At 40.8% G+C, this 21,044-nt stretch overlaps 1 protein-coding gene across 1 annotated transcript in view; it reads left to right on the forward strand.

Annotated features, from left to right (window-relative positions):
- Window positions 1-20,320, forward strand: part of LOC139215701 (oxysterol-binding protein-related protein 10-like) — a 68,891-nt gene extending 48,571 nt beyond the window's left edge. Inside the window, exons 8-13 of the mRNA XM_070846743.1 lie at window positions 10,831-10,980; window positions 11,124-11,622; window positions 15,626-15,812; window positions 16,977-17,159; window positions 17,254-17,407; window positions 18,386-20,320. Coding sequence (XP_070702844.1) covers window positions 10,831-10,980; window positions 11,124-11,622; window positions 15,626-15,812; window positions 16,977-17,159; window positions 17,254-17,407; window positions 18,386-18,430 — 1,218 coding nt within the window. The 3' untranslated portion in view covers window positions 18,431-20,320. The remainder of the gene's footprint in view (window positions 1-10,830; window positions 10,981-11,123; window positions 11,623-15,625; window positions 15,813-16,976; window positions 17,160-17,253; window positions 17,408-18,385) is intronic.
- The last annotated feature ends 724 nt before the right edge of the window (window positions 20,321-21,044 follow it).

Consider the following 21,044-nt stretch of genomic DNA (forward strand, 5'->3'; position numbering starts at 1 on the left):
AGCTCCTCTTTTACCATCAATCTGTGCTTCATCTGTTCTTCATACTGTCATTTAGTGTGTAGCTACAGTTACATTAGCAAAAATTACACCAACTTGTTTAGGTATGCTGAGATCTCACAAAGAACGAAAACATGTTTTTTAATTTTAATTTTTAATTTAAAAAAATCAGTCCTGAAACTTTCTTAACATGTCGAAAGTGAAAGTCTTCTTTCCAAAACACACAGTACCATATCATCAAGTGTCACCACAAAATGGAAAATCTGTGCATCATTTCTAAAAAAAAAAAAGAAAAGTAGACTTCTCATTTTACAAAGGCACATTTAAATTTAGACGTCTTTGCCACTCCGCATCTTTGCTCTGCCGTCCTCCTGCCTGCTTCTCGTCTCTGCCCCGCAGCTTGAACCAGATTTCATTAGAGCCTTCAAAGATGCTCTGACTGGCTTTTGAAGAAGAAGGGCAGAGAGACGGACGAGATGCAGAGCAGATTGCCAAGGAGCATTACTCCAGCTCCACACTGACGTTTACTCATCTTTTAATGAGATTCAGCGCCGTCACCCGTCTGATTACTCCCTGTCCAGTCAGAGTGATTGAAAGTTTTGTCCTGCTGTGGAGGAGATGGGAGGGCTGAGGAGGAGTAGAGAGACTTGATTGTCTTAAACATCTGCACGCTAAAGGTGATGTTTAGATGAAGGACAGAGACCGGTTTTGTTTTATGGGATGATGGTTTGTCTAATGTGTAATGTTCAGCAGGGTGAAGGTGGCTCTGGTGGGATGGTTATTTTGCCATCTTGTGGTAGAGAAACACAATGCAGATAGACTTAACTGAAGGTTTCCGGTCAAGACGGCTTTAAACATGGTATTTGATATGCATTCTTAGCGTGCAGCCAGCAATAGAGACAGGAGGATGCTCTTGCATTATTAATGGTTTTAATGAAATGTTCTTGTTTAGCTCAGGTTTCAGTATTTGTTTGTCACAACATTTTTTGGTTCCTGTATTGTTCAAGGTCACTTCTCGATCTAATCTTCACTTTCTAATCTTAGTATTTTGCCACTTTCCCCTGTAATCTCATGAGTAGTCCTGAGCGGGAGGAAGAAAAGACATTACCCCAGAATAATAAAGGTTTGCTATTTGAATTATTTAGCACCACAGTGGCGTTTGATATTCGGTCCTAGTATGCAGCCAACAAGCGGGAAGCACAAGGGCCTGTGCGTGACTGTGGGGAGATTGAGGAAAAATTGCTGGTGCTTGCAGAAATCAGGTGGGTTAATGTATTTACAACAGCACTCGTGCACTCCCTTGGCACATATCAAACCCGTCAACTGTATTAAATGCATATAAGCTGCTGCAGGAGAACAGGAAGTTAATGACAGACCTGCAGTCTGTTCTGTATTAACAGAGAGAAGCAGAGCAGAAGAGGAAATCTGCCCTCCCAACTGCCTGTCATCTGGGAGCTTCATTTTTATCTGTTAAAGACAGATTTAATTAGTTTTGCACCTTTTTTTTTTTTTAGATTATTTCTTGTTTCTTCTATAATCAACACACATGGTGAGGTGGAGATCCTCCCTACAGACATAAGAAGTAAAGTTCTTAACATGAGTTCTATCAGAATATGGTTTTATTTCTTTTCTTTTATATATTTTCCTGCTTTTTGAGCTAAAAAGTATTTCCCTCGTTCCATCTCTATCTTGAGTTATTATTTCTACATTATTCCAGCAGAGGGCAGCAGAGTCCTCTGATGTGCAGCTCTTGGTCTGTATCATTCAGTATATCACTCTGCTGCACTGCCAATGTGAACATAAGATTGATTGTTATACTCTAATAGTAGCAATCACTTCAGTGTCTAATAACCTTTGGATTTGTAGATTAGCACATGTGGTCTACTATCGGATAATGAACTTAAATGCTCATTTGAGCAAAGTTAATGAGGTTCGTTTTGCTTCTAAACTTGCAAACTAATAAAAGTGTTGACGCCTCAGTTTTATTAACACTCTTATTAACAGGCTTAAAGGTCCACAGTGAAAACATCTAATAACGAACCACGTGTTCTCCGGTCGGGTGGAAAATATCAACCCATGACTCACACTCGCAGCTCGCTAATCCTCTGTGTTTATTGAACTCTTGATTAGTTTAGGAAACAGGAAATTATATCAAACTGTTGGGAAATACTCTCTCTTGTCTCTTATTGTACTTCTGATTTCAACATCAAATTTCGAATTAAGACTCCTCATTGTTTTTTTAAGGCATGAAACACCTCAAAAATACACTTTATTTCCTATATGCACACACAAAGACATTTTGTAACGTTTGTATAGAGGTTGCAGCTTATTTTAATCATCAGTTAATCAGGCTGTCATTTTCTCAGTCTATTGATTAGTTGTTCGTACAACGGATGTCATGAAATACTGGAAAATTCCCATCACATGCTCTCATAGCCCGACGTGATGTCTTTAATTTGCTTATTTTCTTCAACCAACTTTCCAGAACCCACAGTTACTCAATTTATTATCACAGAAGACGGAGAAAACCTGCAAACCTTCACTCGTTTGAAAGAGCTGTAAATGATCCATCGATAAACAGAATTGTTACAGAATCTTTTCAGGCTTCTACATTGATCAGTACCAACAAACAAAGGGGACTGTTGATGTTAAACCTGCTGGATGAACATTAACAATCTCAGTCAACAGTGACCCAACTGAACAAGGTGCTTTTGAACTGTTTGTAACACAACAGTGAAAGTTAGAAACGCAGCCTTCTGATTTCCTGTAATTCTGTCTGTTTGGTGAAAAGACTTTTTTATCTTAGTTTATTTTTAACTGCAGGGGATCTTTGTTGCCTTAATCTCTCTCAAAGCTCCGAGACAAAGATGTCTGATGCTGGAAGTTTCTCAGTCTTTAGACTTCATGACAGAGGAAAAATGTTTAGGGTGAACTCCGTCGAGGCGTTTCTCAAATTGTTAACATACTGTAGCTTTTATAACTCCGCAGATTTGGCATTGCACTTCTACGACATTATGATGATCAAAATCAGTGCGGCACAACTAGAAATATTGTCTTTTTTTAATTTCTATTTTCTTCCTTGTCAAAAGCTACTCCTACATTACCCACAATGCAGCACAACCGATATTCCCAGCTGGAGGCTCAGGTGTTTCACGCTGCATTCACATAATGTCGGCAAAATGGGAAAGATGTTGGAGCCTTAGAAGGCTTAAAGCAATACAACTTATTCTGTGTAGTTCACCTTCGATAAGCTAATATAGCGTAGAGGTTTGAGTCTAGTCCACTGAAATGGACAACAGTGTAGCTACGTGGTGATGTTTTTTACTGCTAAATTTCTCCCCCTTCAACTCAGGATGACTGTAACATGGTCCTGTGTCTTTAATCTGTGTGTGTGTCTGTGTGAGAGTGTGTACCGAACCGCCGTGTGTGCCCCGGCTGCATTTCATATCCTCTCATTAGATGCTGTGCTGATGAAACTGCCCGTTATAATTTATACATGAGGCACTGAAACTCAACATCTCAGCTGTGCTTGCCTCATTTTTTTTTTAAAAAAAGAAGTGGGAGAGATTTGGGAGGAATGACTCTGGCACAGGGTTGATTCACTTTCTTAGTCATAACCATTCAAGTGTTTTGGGATTTTTTTTTTTTTTTTTTTAAGCACTGTGTCTCTGTTTTTGGTACCTGAGAAAAGACGCCTCACTGCCGCTGTCTGTCAGCTGTCATGGCTTCCATGCATTCACTATTTTGCCTTTTCCTTTAATGTGGTAGATTCGGTAACAATTTACTGCAACTCTGGCATTTATTGTGATTTTGTAGGTACAGTAGAGACAGAAAACCCTGGGCTGATTTAGCTCTATTGTTTTCCAGTAGAACTTCCCATCCCAAGATGCAAAAATAGCTTTAAATCCTTCTGTTAGTCATTCGCTCTGTTTGTGCTGTAGTTTTCTACACTAACAATGAAAGCCCATACATACATGTGTCCTAATTTCAAGCCAAGCAGTAAATGCAATCTGCTCAGACATCTGCCACCACTGAGATGCCCTTAAAGCTGCTAATTAATGTAAGAAGAAGAAGAGTCATTTTCACATAGCTGAAAATTCACCTCTCACTGAGCTCCATTGTTTTTAGTGAGAAATATGAAACCTTTGTGTTTCATGTAGATCTGAGGACCCACTGAAAGCAGCCCTGCTCACCTTTATCATCCTACTGGAGTTTGCAGGCCTTTAATAAGTAAACACGATAAACAATTGCATGCTTTATATAAAATGGCAGATAGGTAAGGCAGGTACAAAAAATAACCTGTAGCTTTGAGATAAATGCCAAATGGGGCCCAAACTGGAAGCCCTTAGAAGCTCCCTGGAAGTTGACATTCAAAACATACCTGACATTTAACAGAGGAAGTTGAGCACAAAAATACACCCCGTTGCTACTTTGGTTATAAAACCACCAATTTATTAAACTATCTTTCTCCTCCAGGCAGCGATTCAATGAAGGAAAACATTCAGAGCATGCGAGCAGTGTTTGGAAGTTTGGTGATTGTTTTGACTAAATGTCAAATTGGGCAGGAGGTGTTTTTAAAGTGATTTTGATCACGTTATGATTGTTAGCGGTTCCCACACGGACGCTGCCCGAGGATTTACTGAGAATGATGTGAAACAAAAGACATCTAGTCAGCCGCCGTCCTGACAGTGAAAATGCCGTGCTGATAAGAGAGAGGTCAGAGGCTAACGGGCAGGATACAAACACTTCTCAGTATAACCGTGGTGGACAGACTGTTCTAAAGATCAACATTTCAGCATCAATAAGGTGAAACGAATGCAGGGACTCATGTGTTTGCTGCCTTTTCCATTTCCTCATTGTTGAAGAGAGAAAATATGCAGAGGCAAAAAATAAATCTCACTTCTATTGAAAATAATAATATCAGAAACAGAACTGTTGTGCAACAGCATGTAGCACCAATATTGTGACACATACTGTGTTAGCAGTGACAGCGTGCACTGATTGACAGACAAGTCTGACTACAGCCCACACAGAATTGTTCTATTGTGGTGATGTTTTATTAATAATAATATTCATTTAAAAACGAACAATGACTGAACTAAAAGGTCAAAATACCACTGACTGATTAGTTAATGAAAAAAAATCACCTCACTATTTTGTAAATTGATTAATTGGTTATTTGTCAAGCAAAAAAATGACAAAAGCAGTCGCTGATTCCAGCTACATACATTTGTGATGGACCTTTTTTTCTATACATGTTTTTACTGTTTTGCAGATGACTAATTAAAAATATTCAACAGATCAAATCCGTATCTAAAATAATCAGCTGCCAGTGCTGTAAACTGTAGCTGTGTACCTGAGATCAGCCCTCTCTATGTGCTGCAGTCTCTCTCGGCTGTAAACGGTCACGTTCAGTTTTCTCAGTAACTTTGCGCATGTGTTTACTGCAAAGACAGACTTAGAAACAATAAATAACTTGAAGCTTGTTCATTAAGCCAGCGGGATTTAAAAACAGAGCTCAGTGGTTCTGAGTGTATTATTCTCCTGGAGGACATTCGTAGCGCTGCACTTTGTTGTTCATGTGAAAAGTGAAGAGTTAAGAATTTTTAGAAATGTATCTGATCACCTCCACACAGCTGGATGTGAATGTCGGATCGTGGTTCATGGCTTTTAGGTACTACTGCATGCATACAGTGTTTACTTCATACTAATTATCATCGCGCACTGTTTTAGCTGTTAGTGAAAAAACAATCAACATACCATATTTTACCATCCAACAAGCAGCTCATCTGTATTCCTTCCTTACTCTCTATCTATTTGAATAGAATGTGAGCTGCCTCTAAGGTAGTAGCTACTCTTCCTGGGGTCCACACACACAAAAATATGTTAAGAACGAATACAAGTCAAGTAAGAAGAAAAACAAAAACGACAGCATCACATGTCAGATTGTGTTCAATCATAATTGTTTAGGCTGAATAATTAAACTTGGGGTTATTGTTTATATGTTGTTTTTTTAGCAGTCTTTTAAAACTTGCCTCACTGAGGGCTTCAACGATCAACGAACTCTATACTTAAGATTTCGTGTTCAGGGTCAAGTTTTAGCATCTGAGCAAATGAAAACGCAGCAGGAAACACATCCGACTAATTAAAATCTAGTTTGAGGTGAGCGGAGACAAAAAATGTAATTTGCACAACAAAGCTGTCCTCCCCGCGCCAGTGTGATGACTAATAATGCAGGTTACCTTTTTACTTTTGTCTGTTGACTGTCCCTAAAGAGGTAGAAGGAGGAGAAATCCACGTTACTCCAACACACACACTTCAAAGGTAGAGCTAGAAAGGCAGCACTCATGCCGGGGAGTGATTTCATAGCAAAAGGTTCAGGAGTTGAGCGTCACACACCCTCTATTTCCACCACCATGCCCCAGTTCTCAGATGAGATGGAAGTGATGATGATAGGGGATGAAGAGGACGGCTTGTGAAGGAGGACAAACCCTCAAAGTTTATCCTGTTTAAACCGAGAAAGAAATGTAGTCTTTGAAGTGGGAGCACGAGCAGACTTGCTGTATCTGAGCCTCCTGTGGACGCCCACACTCTCCCCTGGTGACTTGTGAGACAGAGTTAGACACAGAGAGAGGTAGACAGAAAAGACAAAGAGACTGAGAGGTATTCAGAGTGAAAAGAGAGAAAAGAGAACAGGAAGGAGGGAAGGGAAATGAAGTGAACGAATGAGGAGACAGACGAGGAGGGAGATGGTGATGAAACAGAATAGCGTGAATGAGTGAGGAGACAAGGGAAGGGAGGGTGAATGGAAGGAACAATGACGGAGATGACAGCGCGAGGGCGGAGGAGGGGAGCCAGAATGAATCAAACATGAGATTGGAGTCAATTAAAAGGAAGACCGTCAGGCTGGAATGGATTTAGAGAAAGAGTCGGTCACAGAGAGACACAAACTGAGGGAGAGTGTGAGAGGGGAGTGCAGGAAAATCTGATAAAAACGCGCTGGAGACTCGGACAGCTGCCCCTGAACTCCTGAAAAAGAGTTGACTGCTGTAGGTTTGCAGAAGTGGCAGAGTTGTGGTAATTAAGCGAGGTGATATACACACACACCCACATGCATGTATTACACACAGGGTGGAGGAAAAGTGGAGGTGTTGAAGGAAGGATAACGACAGGAAAGCCATGTCGAAGGAGGAGAGCGCAGGATCAAGTGATGAGGAAAGGGAGGAGGATGTAAAAATAGAAAGAGGGATGTAGGGAAACACACCAGGGGGATGATGGGAGGATGCAGAGGGAAACGTCACCGGGACTTTCCCTGAGCTTTTTTCTATTTTTTTCTTTTTGCTTCCCTCCTCCCGTTTTTCAGAGTGGGTGGTGGGCAGAGAGGAGGGAGGCTCTCTCTGCAAGTCACGCACAGCAGCTCTCCACCTTAAATCAGCCACACTGTACGTCTCTTTAACAAGACCCAGGACTCCTTTTTAAGAGGGCTGCTCACTCAGTCAGCAAATTCATCTACAGAAGAAGTGTGTTTACTTTTTGGCTGCGGTGCTTATCGGAGCTTTGAACTCCTCAAAAGATACAGTTTTTGACGGGTTTTCCATTGAGAGTACACCTCTTTAATTGGATTTTACACTGACTCAAGCCTCCCACTGTGGCTATCCTGTTTGTGGAGCAAGAAGCTTTATCTTCCCTCTTTTGGCTGGATTTTCCGGTTGGTTGTGTCTACCCGAGGCCATCTTACCTTTTCCCTTTTTGGAGATGAGATCCAGTATCATGCAGGTCAAGCCTGTAGCGACGCAGCCGTGCAGTGTGAGTGTTTACAAGCTGATGTTTGTGTCTGTGCATGTGTACTCTCATGGTGCACTGATCTGTTTTGGATACGCAAACTAAGGGGTTACCCAGCGTTCACTGGGAACATTCTATCACTGGGAACATCATTTATCTGAAATGGGAAGCATAGTTTTCCTCCAACACTGAGAGTCTTTGTTGACTCCATAAATTATAGAGCAAACTAGCCAGCAGGGCTTCACTCTGGTGGTAAACATTTATATGTACAGCAGCCTTAAAGTTACTTTGGACAAAAAGTGAGATTGATTATTCCATTGATTCATGCAACTTTATAACGGCTGATATCTAATCATGCTTCATAGATGAATTACTAACTGTTAATAAAAACATGTTTGTAGTTTCCAGGTTGTCTCTCTGTAACTCTCCAAACACCCAACAGTGTTTTTCACAAACTTAAAAAACAACTTGTAACGGATCTATAAACCTTTTAAAAGAATATTTAACTGTAAATAAAGTCAATCACCTGCAACATATTAACTTTTTGTAAATGGTGGCCAATTGGAAAACGGCACCAATAAACAAAAGGCCCATAGTATTCACCAAATGTAGCAATTTAGCCATGAGCTAACCCTGTAACACTCATAGTGTTGTCCATGTGTTATTTTTGATGTTCTTTTTTTTTTTAAATTACCCCAAAAACCAGTGCTTCATTGACCAACACATGTATTAGATGTTCATTTCTATGTAATCGTTCATAGTAGCAGCAGTCTTTGAAAGTTAAACACAGTGCTTGCATCCTGTGCTAGCACCCTGTAGCCAGAACAGTGGTTGGTAAAAATGTAAAATATGTGATGTACTGAATAGAAACTACACGCAGAGTAATGTCGGGGATGGCATATTACCACCGAACACAAGACAACCAAAAGATTTTATGTTGTAATGACCAACATTGGTAGGAAAAACCATGAAACCTTTTTGTTTTATCCACTTTGGTCTCATCCTCCTCCTCTTGAGTCATAAATCCAAACACTCTCTGTTCTTACTTATTATTCGAGACACATTATTACCCACTGGACAAGTTAAACTGCATTAAAAAGTCTTAGCCAGTGGCAGCCACTAAGTCCATCAGTGTATCCACTTAAGGGTTTTTGCAGAGATGCTCTGACCTCTTCAGCAGTAATTTCCCGTTGCTGTCACGAGCCTATTTAATTAGTTAGAACCACTGGAATCATAACACACCTCCCCCCCTCAGTACCTCCTCTCTTTTCCCTCTCACTTCTATATATATCACTCTGCTCCGAGACCCAACCAGCTCCAGGGACTCCTGTACGTGTGTGTTCAAGCGTGCTCGCTCGTGTGCTTCCGTGTGTGTCTTTTGTGCGAGATGTTTTGGTGCACAGTGTGTGCTCAGTGTGGATGTGTGGAGCTTTTGGCACGTAAGCATGGAATGAAATATTCAGGTGACAGGCAGGCACTCTGGTCCGGGAAATGTCTCTTTCTTCAGTATTTCTCCTCCCCTTCTGCAGGAGCACTCCATGCAATTACGCTGCCAGGACCCTCAGCTTAGATTCTTTCAGTATTTCTGCTCATTTTGCTTTATTTTCAAAAAATTTTTTTGAAGGAGCAGCTTCACTAAAATGAGACATCTACAAACTGGAAAAAGGACACGTATTGAATGTTATTGCACAGAGCCACTAATAGAAAGGGAGTATAAAGAGCAGCAGGGCGGAGGGGGTGTACAGAGAGTTGTTGTTGCCCACAGGCTCGAGAGCACTTTCTGCATTATACATCAGCCTCTTTCTTGTTTTTTCTCTTCCTTCCTGCCCCAAGTTACTGCAGGAGATATCAAAGGCATCAGCTCTTCTTTAACCTCCACTAGATCAGTTTCCAGTTGAATGCTGAAATGAAGGACACAACAGCTGCCCACTTTGGCCACTGGGAAGTATTATACACCCATGAAGGCATTGTGCAGGTCTGTGCTGAAGGCAAAGAGATGCAGTGCTCCTAATGCCATATGAAACAAGTAGAAGAGGCTTGAAAGGCGGGAGTGTGAATGGGCTGTAGTGAGAAGTAAATGAGGTCGTGTCTTTTGGTATTTATAGGGTGCTTCTGTCATGCGTCCTGCGCTGGTGTACAAATGAGCTGACCTTATCGCCGGTATTGACAGCTAGATGCTGGTGAAGGAAAATCCTCCTCCTCGTGGCCTTTCCAAGTGACAGGCGTCACAGCAAACAGCTCTGAATCTGTGAATATATGGAATAGTGGGCATCACCAGACTCTGGACCTCTTAACCCAGGTTACATATATCTGAGAAAAAGGGGAAAAGGAGTTGTCCAAAAACCATATTCCCACATTACGAACCACTTACAGCGTTCTGCTGTTCACTAATAATCACAAGCTCACCAAATGTGTATTAACCCACAGCTCCCAGTTGTTACTATTTACTGAAGCTTTTTAGAAATGTACTGTATTCATGACCCGTTTTAAAGGTTTGCATCGTCAATAGGAACCAGTGAGCTCGCGGCTGAGATTACAGAAGTCAAAAATTATATAGAGATGTTATTGGTTTTGGCCTTGGAAGAGAGAATAATGGCAACGTTATCCTTTAATCATCTCAAACCCCTCAGATTTATTTCCCAACTGCAGCTTCATCATATATCAAGTCTGATTGTTTTTCTGTCCTGAAGAGCAATCAAACCCTCAAGCTCTAATGGAAAAACTCAAATTAATACGTAAAGTAGACACATCAATAAACACAAATAGATAAATAGATCGGTAATAGATCATCTGTCCAATTAAGAAGCTACTTGATCTGTCTTGTCAAAGTGCAGAATTGTCATCATTATGTTGTATTTTCATTTGTTGGGATTGTGACATTAGAATATTACAACAGACTCACATTTAGCTGTTTTTTGCTCCAGTACACAAAACACACAAAGCATAGATCTTCCACATGTACTGAAACAGCAAAGTTCAGTTCAACTTTTTCATGTAGACTGAAAAGGTGAAAATCATTAAATCTTCCGTTTTCTCCTCGTTTTATTGCAGCAGCACGCAGGGCTGGAGGACATCAGCCCCACTGAAGAGGTGACAGATACGGAGGATAACGAGGAGGAGGACCTGGGTGTCCTGGACGACCAGCGGAGCATCATTCTCCACCTGCTCTCCCAGCTCAAACTGGGCATGGACCTCACACGGGTGAGGCACAGAAACAGTGACTCTTAAATCAGAACGACAAAGAGAGATTGTACAGACTCAAAGTCATAAAAGTGATTGTAGTCTTCCCTCATTGCTGTTTTCCCAACATGAATCTCATCATTTAACCTCTTTGGCTTTTCTAGGTGGTGTTGCCTACCTTCATTTTGGAAAAGCGATCACTACTGGAGATGTACGCCAACTTCATGGCCCACCCTGACATGTTCCTGTCAATCACAGCTGGGGCCACGGCCGAGGACCGAATAGTCCGTTTTGTCGAGTACTACCTGACCGCCTTCCACGAAGGGCGGAAAGGTGCCGTGGCCAAGAAGCCATACAACCCCGTGCTGGGGGAGACCTTCCACTGTTCCTGGGAAGTGCCTCGGGAAAAAGTGAAACCTTTAGTCAGATCGAACCAGGGGCCTTCATGGGAGCCTAGCAGGGCCCCCAACAACACGCAGCAGAGTGACGATTCACCGGGAGGCTGCTACAGAGTCCGATTTGTGGCCGAGCAGGTGTCCCATCATCCACCGGTGTCGGGGTTTTACTGTGAGTGCCGGGAGAGGAGGATGTGCGTCAACGCCCACGTATGGACCAAGAGCAAGTTCATGGGAATGTCGATAGGAGTGTCCATGGTGGGAGAAGGTGAGCCAGTCATGGAGCTTCTAAAATACATCACAAGTTCACAAGTTTTATCCCACAGAACACATTTTCCTCTGTTGATTCACTTTGGTTTGAACATATCTTTGTTTCTTTTTCTTTACTGAACCATGTGAAATTCCCATTGGCAGCATAAAAACATTATGATGATAAATACACAATCGAATCTAAGATAAATCTCGAGGAGGTGAACTAAAGAAGAACACTTCAGCAGGTCAGAGTAGAGCCCCTCAGTAAATACAAATTAGCTCATAAAAATGTGCTTCTTCTGTTGCTGCACATATTTATTTATTTATTTAGTGCAGCAAACATCCCCTTAAATGCCTTTTGCTGAGTGATCGTAGGTATTGATGAGGGCTGACTGGAGATGTTTTCTCAGTGTTTCTGAGCAGCATCTCGGACGGCTAAACTCGCCTCTTTGTTCATTTTTAAACGGCTCCATATGCCGCCTTTATAAATACATTCATTAGCAGCGTCTTTTGACACATTGCGCTAAATATTATTTATTTACACGGGGAAGGTCAGCTGAGCATTTTACAACATCCTGCCACAGAAACAATGCAAGAAGGACACACAAGTGCATCATTTAAACATAAACCGCAATCCTGCACTGTTGACGTATTTGGATCCACAAATTGTTCATGGGTGCCTTGCCAATGCTTTTGCAGATGGTTTGATAACTAAAGAGCAATACAAGTTCTTTTGTCAAACAAGCCCCCAACACTAGATTTGTGAAATTCTCATTCGTTTGACTCAGGGGTTAAGGCTAGGCTAAGTGTTAGCGTTAGGGGTCCAATGTGACAAACAACGCCCATGATGAAAGGAGATAATTCTCTCTGAGTTTCACACTGGTAACTTCTTCCAGAGCTTATGTGAAAATGTTGATCAGTGTAGCTTTGAGTTGTTGAATGCAGGGAGCAGACTGAGTGAAAACGGTCTCAGCCTGGCAGACGACTCTATAAATTGTGTTTAACTTGATAGAAGTCCTTTGAGCAGCTGCCTTTGTAATTGTGATCACTGTAAAAGCTCTTCATGCCTGAATAGCTGTTGTATTCATTGAAAAAGCTGCAGAATTCTTCCTTAAAGAGTCACTCCACAAGTAACAATATCAAACTAAGACACTGATATTTTACAAACTTCGGTTCCAAAAAATTGACCTTTCAGTTGAGTCAACACATCTGACAAGCATTAGTTTAAACTAAAGTTCTGCCTTTAAAATGTAGTTTGCCTTTTGTAACGTAATTGGATTCTACTTGTTTTTATAAAGGTGCTCGTTGTGTGATCTGAGTAACCGGAGGAGCAAAATGTCATCAAGAAAACTCAGAAAATAGTGCAGTGTTTCTTTCGGTAACCGTGTCCTGTCCTGTACCAGAGAGTGTGACACTTCTCCCGTGGCGATCAATAAGCCAGTCCTCCCTGTCAGCGCCATCACACTGTGTACAGTAGGCAGCGATGCGTCACCCTCAGCGGAGGCACAGGAAGTCCTTGAGCCCAATCGACTGAATCTGGATACGTGAACAGTTTGGGTCGGACATTACGGCGTTCTCAGGCTTATTGTCTGCACGTTGTGACGCAGCAGTTCATCATCAGTGTGGAGGCTGATGCTGCCGTCCGAGATCATGGTGACCCTCACCCCAGGGCGTATTGATTGCCTGATAGCAGTTGATAAAGTATTTTTTGCTAATGGCTCAGACTTGACTGACACGCAGTGAGTCAGCACCAGAAAAGGAGTAGAGGAAGAGCAGCTGATGCAGCCACATAGTTTTTGGGTACACGACCGTCTGGATTTCTAATGTGACCTGTGTGACACTGTGATGAGTGGTTGCTCAGGTTGTTTTGACTCTCACAGCCTTACTGAATGACATCCCACAGACTGATGCTAGGGAAGCACATTTGTGCCACTGTAGTGGGAAAAAAGATCCTGTAAGACATTATGATGAGAAACTTCCTCAAAATAATGACTTGAGAAAGTTCATCATTGTTACTAAGCTGATACTGTTGATACTAAGTCATTATTTCAACATATTCAGACGTTATTTAAGTTTCTCATTATAATGACTTGAAGGAGCATTTCTTCATTTCATCACATTGGTGGAAATGGGCTTCCATAACAGATGTACAAGATGATTTTACAGTGTTACAAGAATTAGTTTGGAAATAGATGATTTTACACTTTGTATGGATGAAATAAACTTGGTAATTATCAGCTAATCAAGCTAACTGATGAAATGTTGTGCAGCAATACAGATTAAAGGCAACACATATCCACTCAGGTGTTTTCACTTATTATGGCAGTTTTAAGTTTAATATTATACTTATAAGTTTAATAGGACGTTTAACTCACCTCCAGAACCTCAAGCTAACATAATATAACATAACATCGATAAATTACTGTTTAATTGACACAAAAACAATGTTATCTCAGTACATTTCTGCTGATTTGTCAATATTAGCGAAACACTTTGGTCAGTGCCTCACATTACATGAAAGCGATTAAACAAAAAAATATTTTTAATTAAACTATTTATTTTAAAAAAATAGAAGAAGTACTAAGATCCCAGAGAGTGTAGTATAGTAATGTGTGTCCTGTTTTGCACTGATTTGTAGTCACTGCATCACATAAATGGAAGCTATGGAAAAGAAATCATGAATTTTCTTTAAAATTATAACTGAAAAATAGAAGAAGCACTGAGATTGAATATATAAAGAACGCGTGTCCTGTTTTTACCATGTAGTAATAATTTCTGCATTGATTTATAGTCACTGTGTTTCATTAAATGGTAAAAAAAATCATAAACTTTCCATGAAAATATTAATAGAAGATAGAAGAAGCAGTAACATCCAGTATGAAGAGTTGTGTCGTATTTGTCCAGTTTAGTGATACATTTTCTTATTGATTTAGAGTCACTGGGATCCAGAGCGATCTTTAATTTATCCTCTATGGTTATCTCCTCACACCACAGCAAACTGAAGCCCATTCAGAGCCCATTACGTGACTCTGGCTCTGAGGTTAATTTCAGCTCTCTGTGTCAGGATACGACTCCTTTAGGCGTCTCGCGGTAAGACGTAGCAGCACATGTGATCTCTTGTGCTCATGTGATTATGGTGTAAGAACAGAAAGCTATTCATGGACATGTGAGAGGCAGAGAGAAATCATAAAGGTGTTGTTGTCTGAGACCAAATAAATCCACTTAGACTGACTGAATGACGCAGATGATGAATTACATACGCAGAGAGTGGCTCATGATCTTAAAGTATATAACAGCCTCTCCTAAACACTAATGAGATTAATGAGATATCAGCTGGTTTATACAATATAATGCTCCTCACAGTGTGTGTTCATTGTGCTCAGCATTATGAGTTAGAAGTAACTGAAAAGAAGTGTCTCTGCCTCCAGTTCGCTTAAAGAATATTTTTTTAATTACCTTTACAGACAGAACATGAAACTACAAGCACACTGCGCTAAATTTAGTTTAATCACAACATTAATAAAGCTTAAAATTAAAAACAGCTGCTGCACCACATTTTAATTCTTCCATTAACTGTAAATGAGGGCACCATAAAATGCTATCCATTACATTGAATTTAATGTTGTAATGAGCATTTAGTTTCTGTGTACCTGCTGTTCTACCTGCTGTGTTTTGTGAGTGCATAAAGAAAATCAGTGACGGTCACATAGCTGGCTTGGAGGAAACATCCATGCGTCAGAGCCATAGATTATTAAATTAGTTTTTATTACTCCAACATTTGATTACGCATGTAGACAAAGAGAGGCAGTGTGCAGGGGAACCAGCCGCTGGACACGCCTCAGCTGATTTAAACTTTTGAGGGTTTGCATCACCTCCTCCAAACTAGTTTCCTCTCAGTGTTTTACACAACAAGCTCAGAAAACATCATTTAATGTCTGTTTGCTCGTCTGATCCTGCACATCCGGGTTCCCATCATGCATCTTTTCTCACTTCCTCCTCTCTCCCTCCCCCCCTCTCAGGGGTCCTTTGTCTCCTGGAGCACGACGAGGAGTACGTCTTCACGCTGCCCTGTGCCTACGCCCGCTCCATCCTCACCGTGCCCTGGGTGGAGCTGGGGGGCAAAGTCTCCATCAACTGTGTCAAGAGCGGCTACTCGGCCACCGTCACCTTTCACACCAAGCCTTTCTATGGAGGGAAGGTACACAGGTGAGCGTTTATACGAGATTACAGGCTGGTTCATCTCCTCCATCTATAAACCTGCCTGGTGTCACTGCGGCTTTGTGCTCCGCACTTTGATTAGACTAATAAATGTTGGCTTTTTATTTATTGGCTATCAGGCAGAATATGGCATCGATTACCCTTGTAATAAAGGTCTAAGCCTGAGCAGCTTCATAAATACAGTCTGTAAATCCTTCATTCGCCCATTTTATTCATTTTTGCAAGTTGAAATTCCCTGTAAAAGTTTTCATTTTTAAGATTTGTAAGATTTTTCTTACAATTACAACTCATATGAGGGATGCATCATCCGCTGTTAACTTCCTGATGTAGCGACCCCTCTCCCTCCTCTCTGCACCTCATATTGATTTTTTTTTCCTTTTACTTAAATATTGAGGATTAAACAAAGAAAACATCTTTCAATTATTTTATTCAGTCACAAACAACATACTTGTACACATACGTTTGATCATCCTTTTACTTATTTTTCCATTTGCAGCATTAAAAAAAATCTTAACAGCAGCAGCAGCACACGTCCTGCTTCCTGTTGGATGTAGAGCTCAAAGTTCACAGTTAAACACCAAACACACCAAATTTGGCGCACTATTAAAAATATTAATGACATAAAAGCCACTTGGTGTAGAATTTTAACATCTGGCTCACAGTATCACATAGACTGTGATAGTTTTCACAGACAAATATCATTCAACGCCTCTAAAATAACCAATACGATGCCATAATTACAAACCTGTCTCTTAGTAATAAAGTAGTAATTTGAGAAATGTGATGCCACTGCGATTAAGCTTCTAATTGGCCAAGTTGCACAATATTCATACAGCACAGACCTGCACAGTTCCCTACAGGACCTGTTTGATGTAACTTAAGCATGATTAATGTGTTTTATGGCTGTGAACACTTGAAACAGGAGATGTGATGTATTTGCTACTAACATTTAACCAAAACCACAATCTTTTCCTTCTGTAATCTTACTAAATTACCATAACAAACAGGATTCATAATCACATAAAAACATCTTCAGAGTGGCTCTAATTTATATTAAGTGTCTCATTCCTGAAAAATAAAATGTAGATATAAATGAAAGATGTATTAAAGAAAAAGAAAAGTCCTAACAGCAATCCGTTTGTCCATCTCAAGAGTGACGGCAGAGGTCAAACACAACCCGACCAACACCATCGTGTGCAAAGCCCAGGGCGAGTGGAACGGCACGCTGGAGTTCACCTACAGCAGCGGGGAAACCAAAGTGATGGACACGACCAAACTTCCAGTCACCAGGAAGAAGCTGCGGCCTGTGGAAAAACAAGGGAGGACAGAATCCAGGTGGACGGCTCACCGCTGACTTCATGCAGTTTTCTGAACGGGTAGGGTCGTGCCACATGTGGGAGGCATTAATTGTCGTTTTGCCTGCTCGTAGGCGGTTATGGCAACATGTGACCAAGTCGCTGAAGGAGGGGAACATCGACGAGGCCACGGAGCACAAACACAGGCTGGAGGAGCGGCAGAGAGGCGAGGAGAGGCAGAGGACAGCTGATAACAAACCCTGGACACCCAAATACTTCACGAAAGAGGTAGAGTGGACGGAGATAAACCTGCTTCTGTTGGTGCAGCTCACAGCATCGAACAATTACATTTAAAAAAATCAACAGTAGCATCTCTATCTAGAAAAGAACAACCGTTATTCTGAGCAATTCACAGACCTCAGTCTGGACAGTTTTCATAGGGACTATTTCTTCTGTAAGCTGATGGCAGCAAAGTCTCTTTTTGACCTGCAGAAGATAAACTAGCTGTGTCCCAAATCAGCACTACATACACATTTTAAGGGGACAAAATAATGATAATAATGTAAATAAGGCTGTTTTTAGGAGCAGCTCACTGTACCAATAAGCTTTAAATCTAAAGATATTTTGTTCCCTTTAACTGGTTTTATCATCCAAGTTTCCACTGAAATACTGACGTCCGATAGTGGAAGTATTGTCTCGTGCCATGTTAGTATAAAATTACATGTATGTTGATTTTTATTTACACTAACAGCTCAACAGTTCATGATGACGATAAGTAATGTAACATACTGTAAAGAACAGTATAAAGAAGCAGTATGATTTTGGACGTGTAGAAAGTACCTTTGCACATTCCTGCATTCCTGAAGCAGCAACATAATAAGAAATTTCCTTTAAATGTCAGGATTTTAACTCCAGCACTGCTTAAGGAGCCAGTGAGCTTCTTCAGACGTGCCTGTTGAATAGCTTCAGAAACCCAGACAGTCCTAAGTAGGAACCTCAGGGAGCGGACCTTACTCTGCACCAAGAACTGTCACTAAGAAAATTACATTTAGTTAAATCAAGCAGGTCCTCTGGTTTAAACACAGGTGAAGTTCTTTAAATCATTACTGGGTCCCTTTTTTCTTTTCATGGGATGAAGGCAAAAATCTCATTGTCTACATGACCAGACACCACTACTCTCTCATTTGGATACGTACAACTTTCGCTAATGTGTGTGAGTTGACTCTTCGGTAACTTGCGGCCCATTTCTCCCGCTCTCACATGCAGGGAGAAGGTTGGATCTACAACAGCCCACTGTGGAAGTCGACCTGACAGCAGAACAACGCGCTCTTCTCGTGGACAATAACGAGCTCAGGTCAGAGGTCAGGAAGCGGCGTCCTCCGGAGGCCTTCGGACCGGAGCGATAGACTCTCAGAGTGACACACATACAGGAAACAAGCAAGGTGCCAAAGGGATCTCCACTGTCCAACCGAGACGGTGGTCCGAGCTCTTGGGACAAAAGTACATTTTTATATACAGTTACTAGTATTACTATTCAAAGTAGAGTATTTCTATTTTTCACCTTGCCAAGGCCTTTTTTGCACACACACAGTGATGAAGTTTGCCACTGATGTTTTACTTTGATTTTTTTTTTTTTAATTTTTATGATCAGTATGTTTCTCAGACATCATCAGTGTTTGGTTCAAAGCTTTTAGTTTGTAACGCAGCGTTAGAATGAATCGATACAAGCTCCCTGTAACACGTAATACTGTAGCTGTCGACGAGTTGTTTATAAAGCACTTTTACCATAGAAATAAATCTAATATTTTATATCTATGGCTTTTACCAATCAGGGTGGTCTCTAAGAGCTTTACAGGAAATAAGAACAACCTAACCACATTTAAAAACGTGATACAAACCAAGAGGTAAAACGAACAAATGTACTATGTGTTAGTTTATATTATTATACAGTGAGCTAGTAGAAAGTAAAGGTCCTGATTGTTTTGTCTGCACTATGAATGTATTTGGGCACATTTTAATAGTATGCTACTTTTCCCATCTTGTACTATTTGCTGGTACACATGCTTTTTGTGTTTTACCATTTCATTTTCCCACGTCGCTCCATTTACAGTGCTTCACCCACTGAGTGAGACGCCTCTGTGCAGCAGACACTTTCCATTACTACCTCTCTTATTCAGCTATTCCAGCCATTAGCCACTTCTTCTCCCAAAACAAAAATGCTCCGGGGTCTTCTCATCTTTTCTGTGTTCGCGCCCCTAAGATGGCACTCGTGTAATTAGGCAGCCGGCAGCTCGCCTCCTGAAGTTAATACTTCTCGTTGGGTCGCCCGTGTAGATGAATATGGATGAAGAGGCGTGCGGGAACACACAGCCATGTTCTCACATCTCGGGGTCGCTGGAAGGCTGCGTCTGTGAAGATGAGAGGATAATCTAGCAGAATAACAATCACTGGGAAGTGGGGTAACCAGCCTGCTGGAGAGAAAAGCAAACGTACTGGGTCACACTACCGTGGCACTCACATTTTCACAGACCGTATTTGACAAAGCAATTTTCAAACTAAATGCCTTTTGTAAACAAAGCAAATCAGAAATTAAATAAGAGCAATTAACAGTAAATCCACTTCATGTTGTTCTTCATTGAAAATGTATTTTTTATGGCCTTACATATAAATATATATATATTTGTTTTGTTTTGTTTTGTCATGAAAGGACATTCACATCTCACTACTTGCTCTTTCAGTTCTTCCTTCACTTACATTTTGAAATAGTGTCAGTATTTTACGTCAGGTGAATTTACCAGATGCCTATCTGTAGCTCATGTCAGGACAGTAACTTGCATTTACACAACAGTTTAGAGAAAAAACCTGCAACCTGTCAGAGAAAAACCTGTCAGCAAACCACTGTTCATTACTGTTTTATGACACTCGCCTTACATGAAACTATTTTTTTTTTTTTTTACATCTAAAAAGGCTCCAGACTAAAGTAGATGGTGATGGTGGATAAAGGAGGGACTGTCCATTAATAAAAACCTTCTACCTTTTTTCCTTTAAATTAAACGTGTTTTCATGATGTCCTGCATTCAAGTGATTAATCGAACTGTGACGCAGTACTCCTCATTCACTGCCCAGGTAAAGGACCCATGCAACACCTCATTTGTCATAAGATGGGTCAAAGCAAGTCCTGTTTGAGATCATTTTGTCCTAATAAATGTGCCATGGCAATCAGAATCTCACTCTTTAGCCTTGCTTAAGTGGCTCCAACATGAAATATCCAAGCTTGAACTGCACAGATTTCCATAAATGTCTTTGGAGGTTCTCTGACGTTTCATCTGACACCACGAGCAGAAACACCTCCACCAGTTTCTAAGAAGTCCCTCTCAAAAGGACCATTTTAAAACAAATAACCAAACTCTGCCTGTCTGCCTCAGCTGAACATTAACACTAACATTAGCATGATAAACAAGCTAAATGCTAAACATTTGACTATATACCAAATATTAGCATGTTACCACGATAGCATGGCAACATGCTAGCAATACAATGTGAATGTCCAGTATCTAAAACGCTAAATGTGACATGCTAAAAAAAATAGCACATTTATTCACCCACCGCCATGAAGCTCCAAAACTGGTTGGGCCTGAATACAGATTGAGGATGCTAAACATGCTAACTGTAGGTGTGAGGATGAGTATAGTTCAGACTGATGAAGGTTGAGCCTGGAAACTTGAGTTTATTATGATGGTCACTGTGAAGGATAAACACAATTTTGGACCTTTCCTCAGGCTAAATTTAACAATAATATTCCATGAAGGATGTAAGTATATTAATCCAACAGCTTTGTTTTTTTTTATTACAACCCCATGTGGCACTAGTGTGGTTATAGACTTGATATTTTACTTTAAGAAGACTTGGTAAAGACGCCTTTTTT

Source organism: Pempheris klunzingeri, chromosome 16 (assembly GCF_042242105.1).
Source record: "Pempheris klunzingeri isolate RE-2024b chromosome 16, fPemKlu1.hap1, whole genome shotgun sequence".
In the NCBI taxonomy this organism is placed as follows: Eukaryota; Metazoa; Chordata; class Actinopteri; order Acropomatiformes; family Pempheridae; genus Pempheris; species Pempheris klunzingeri.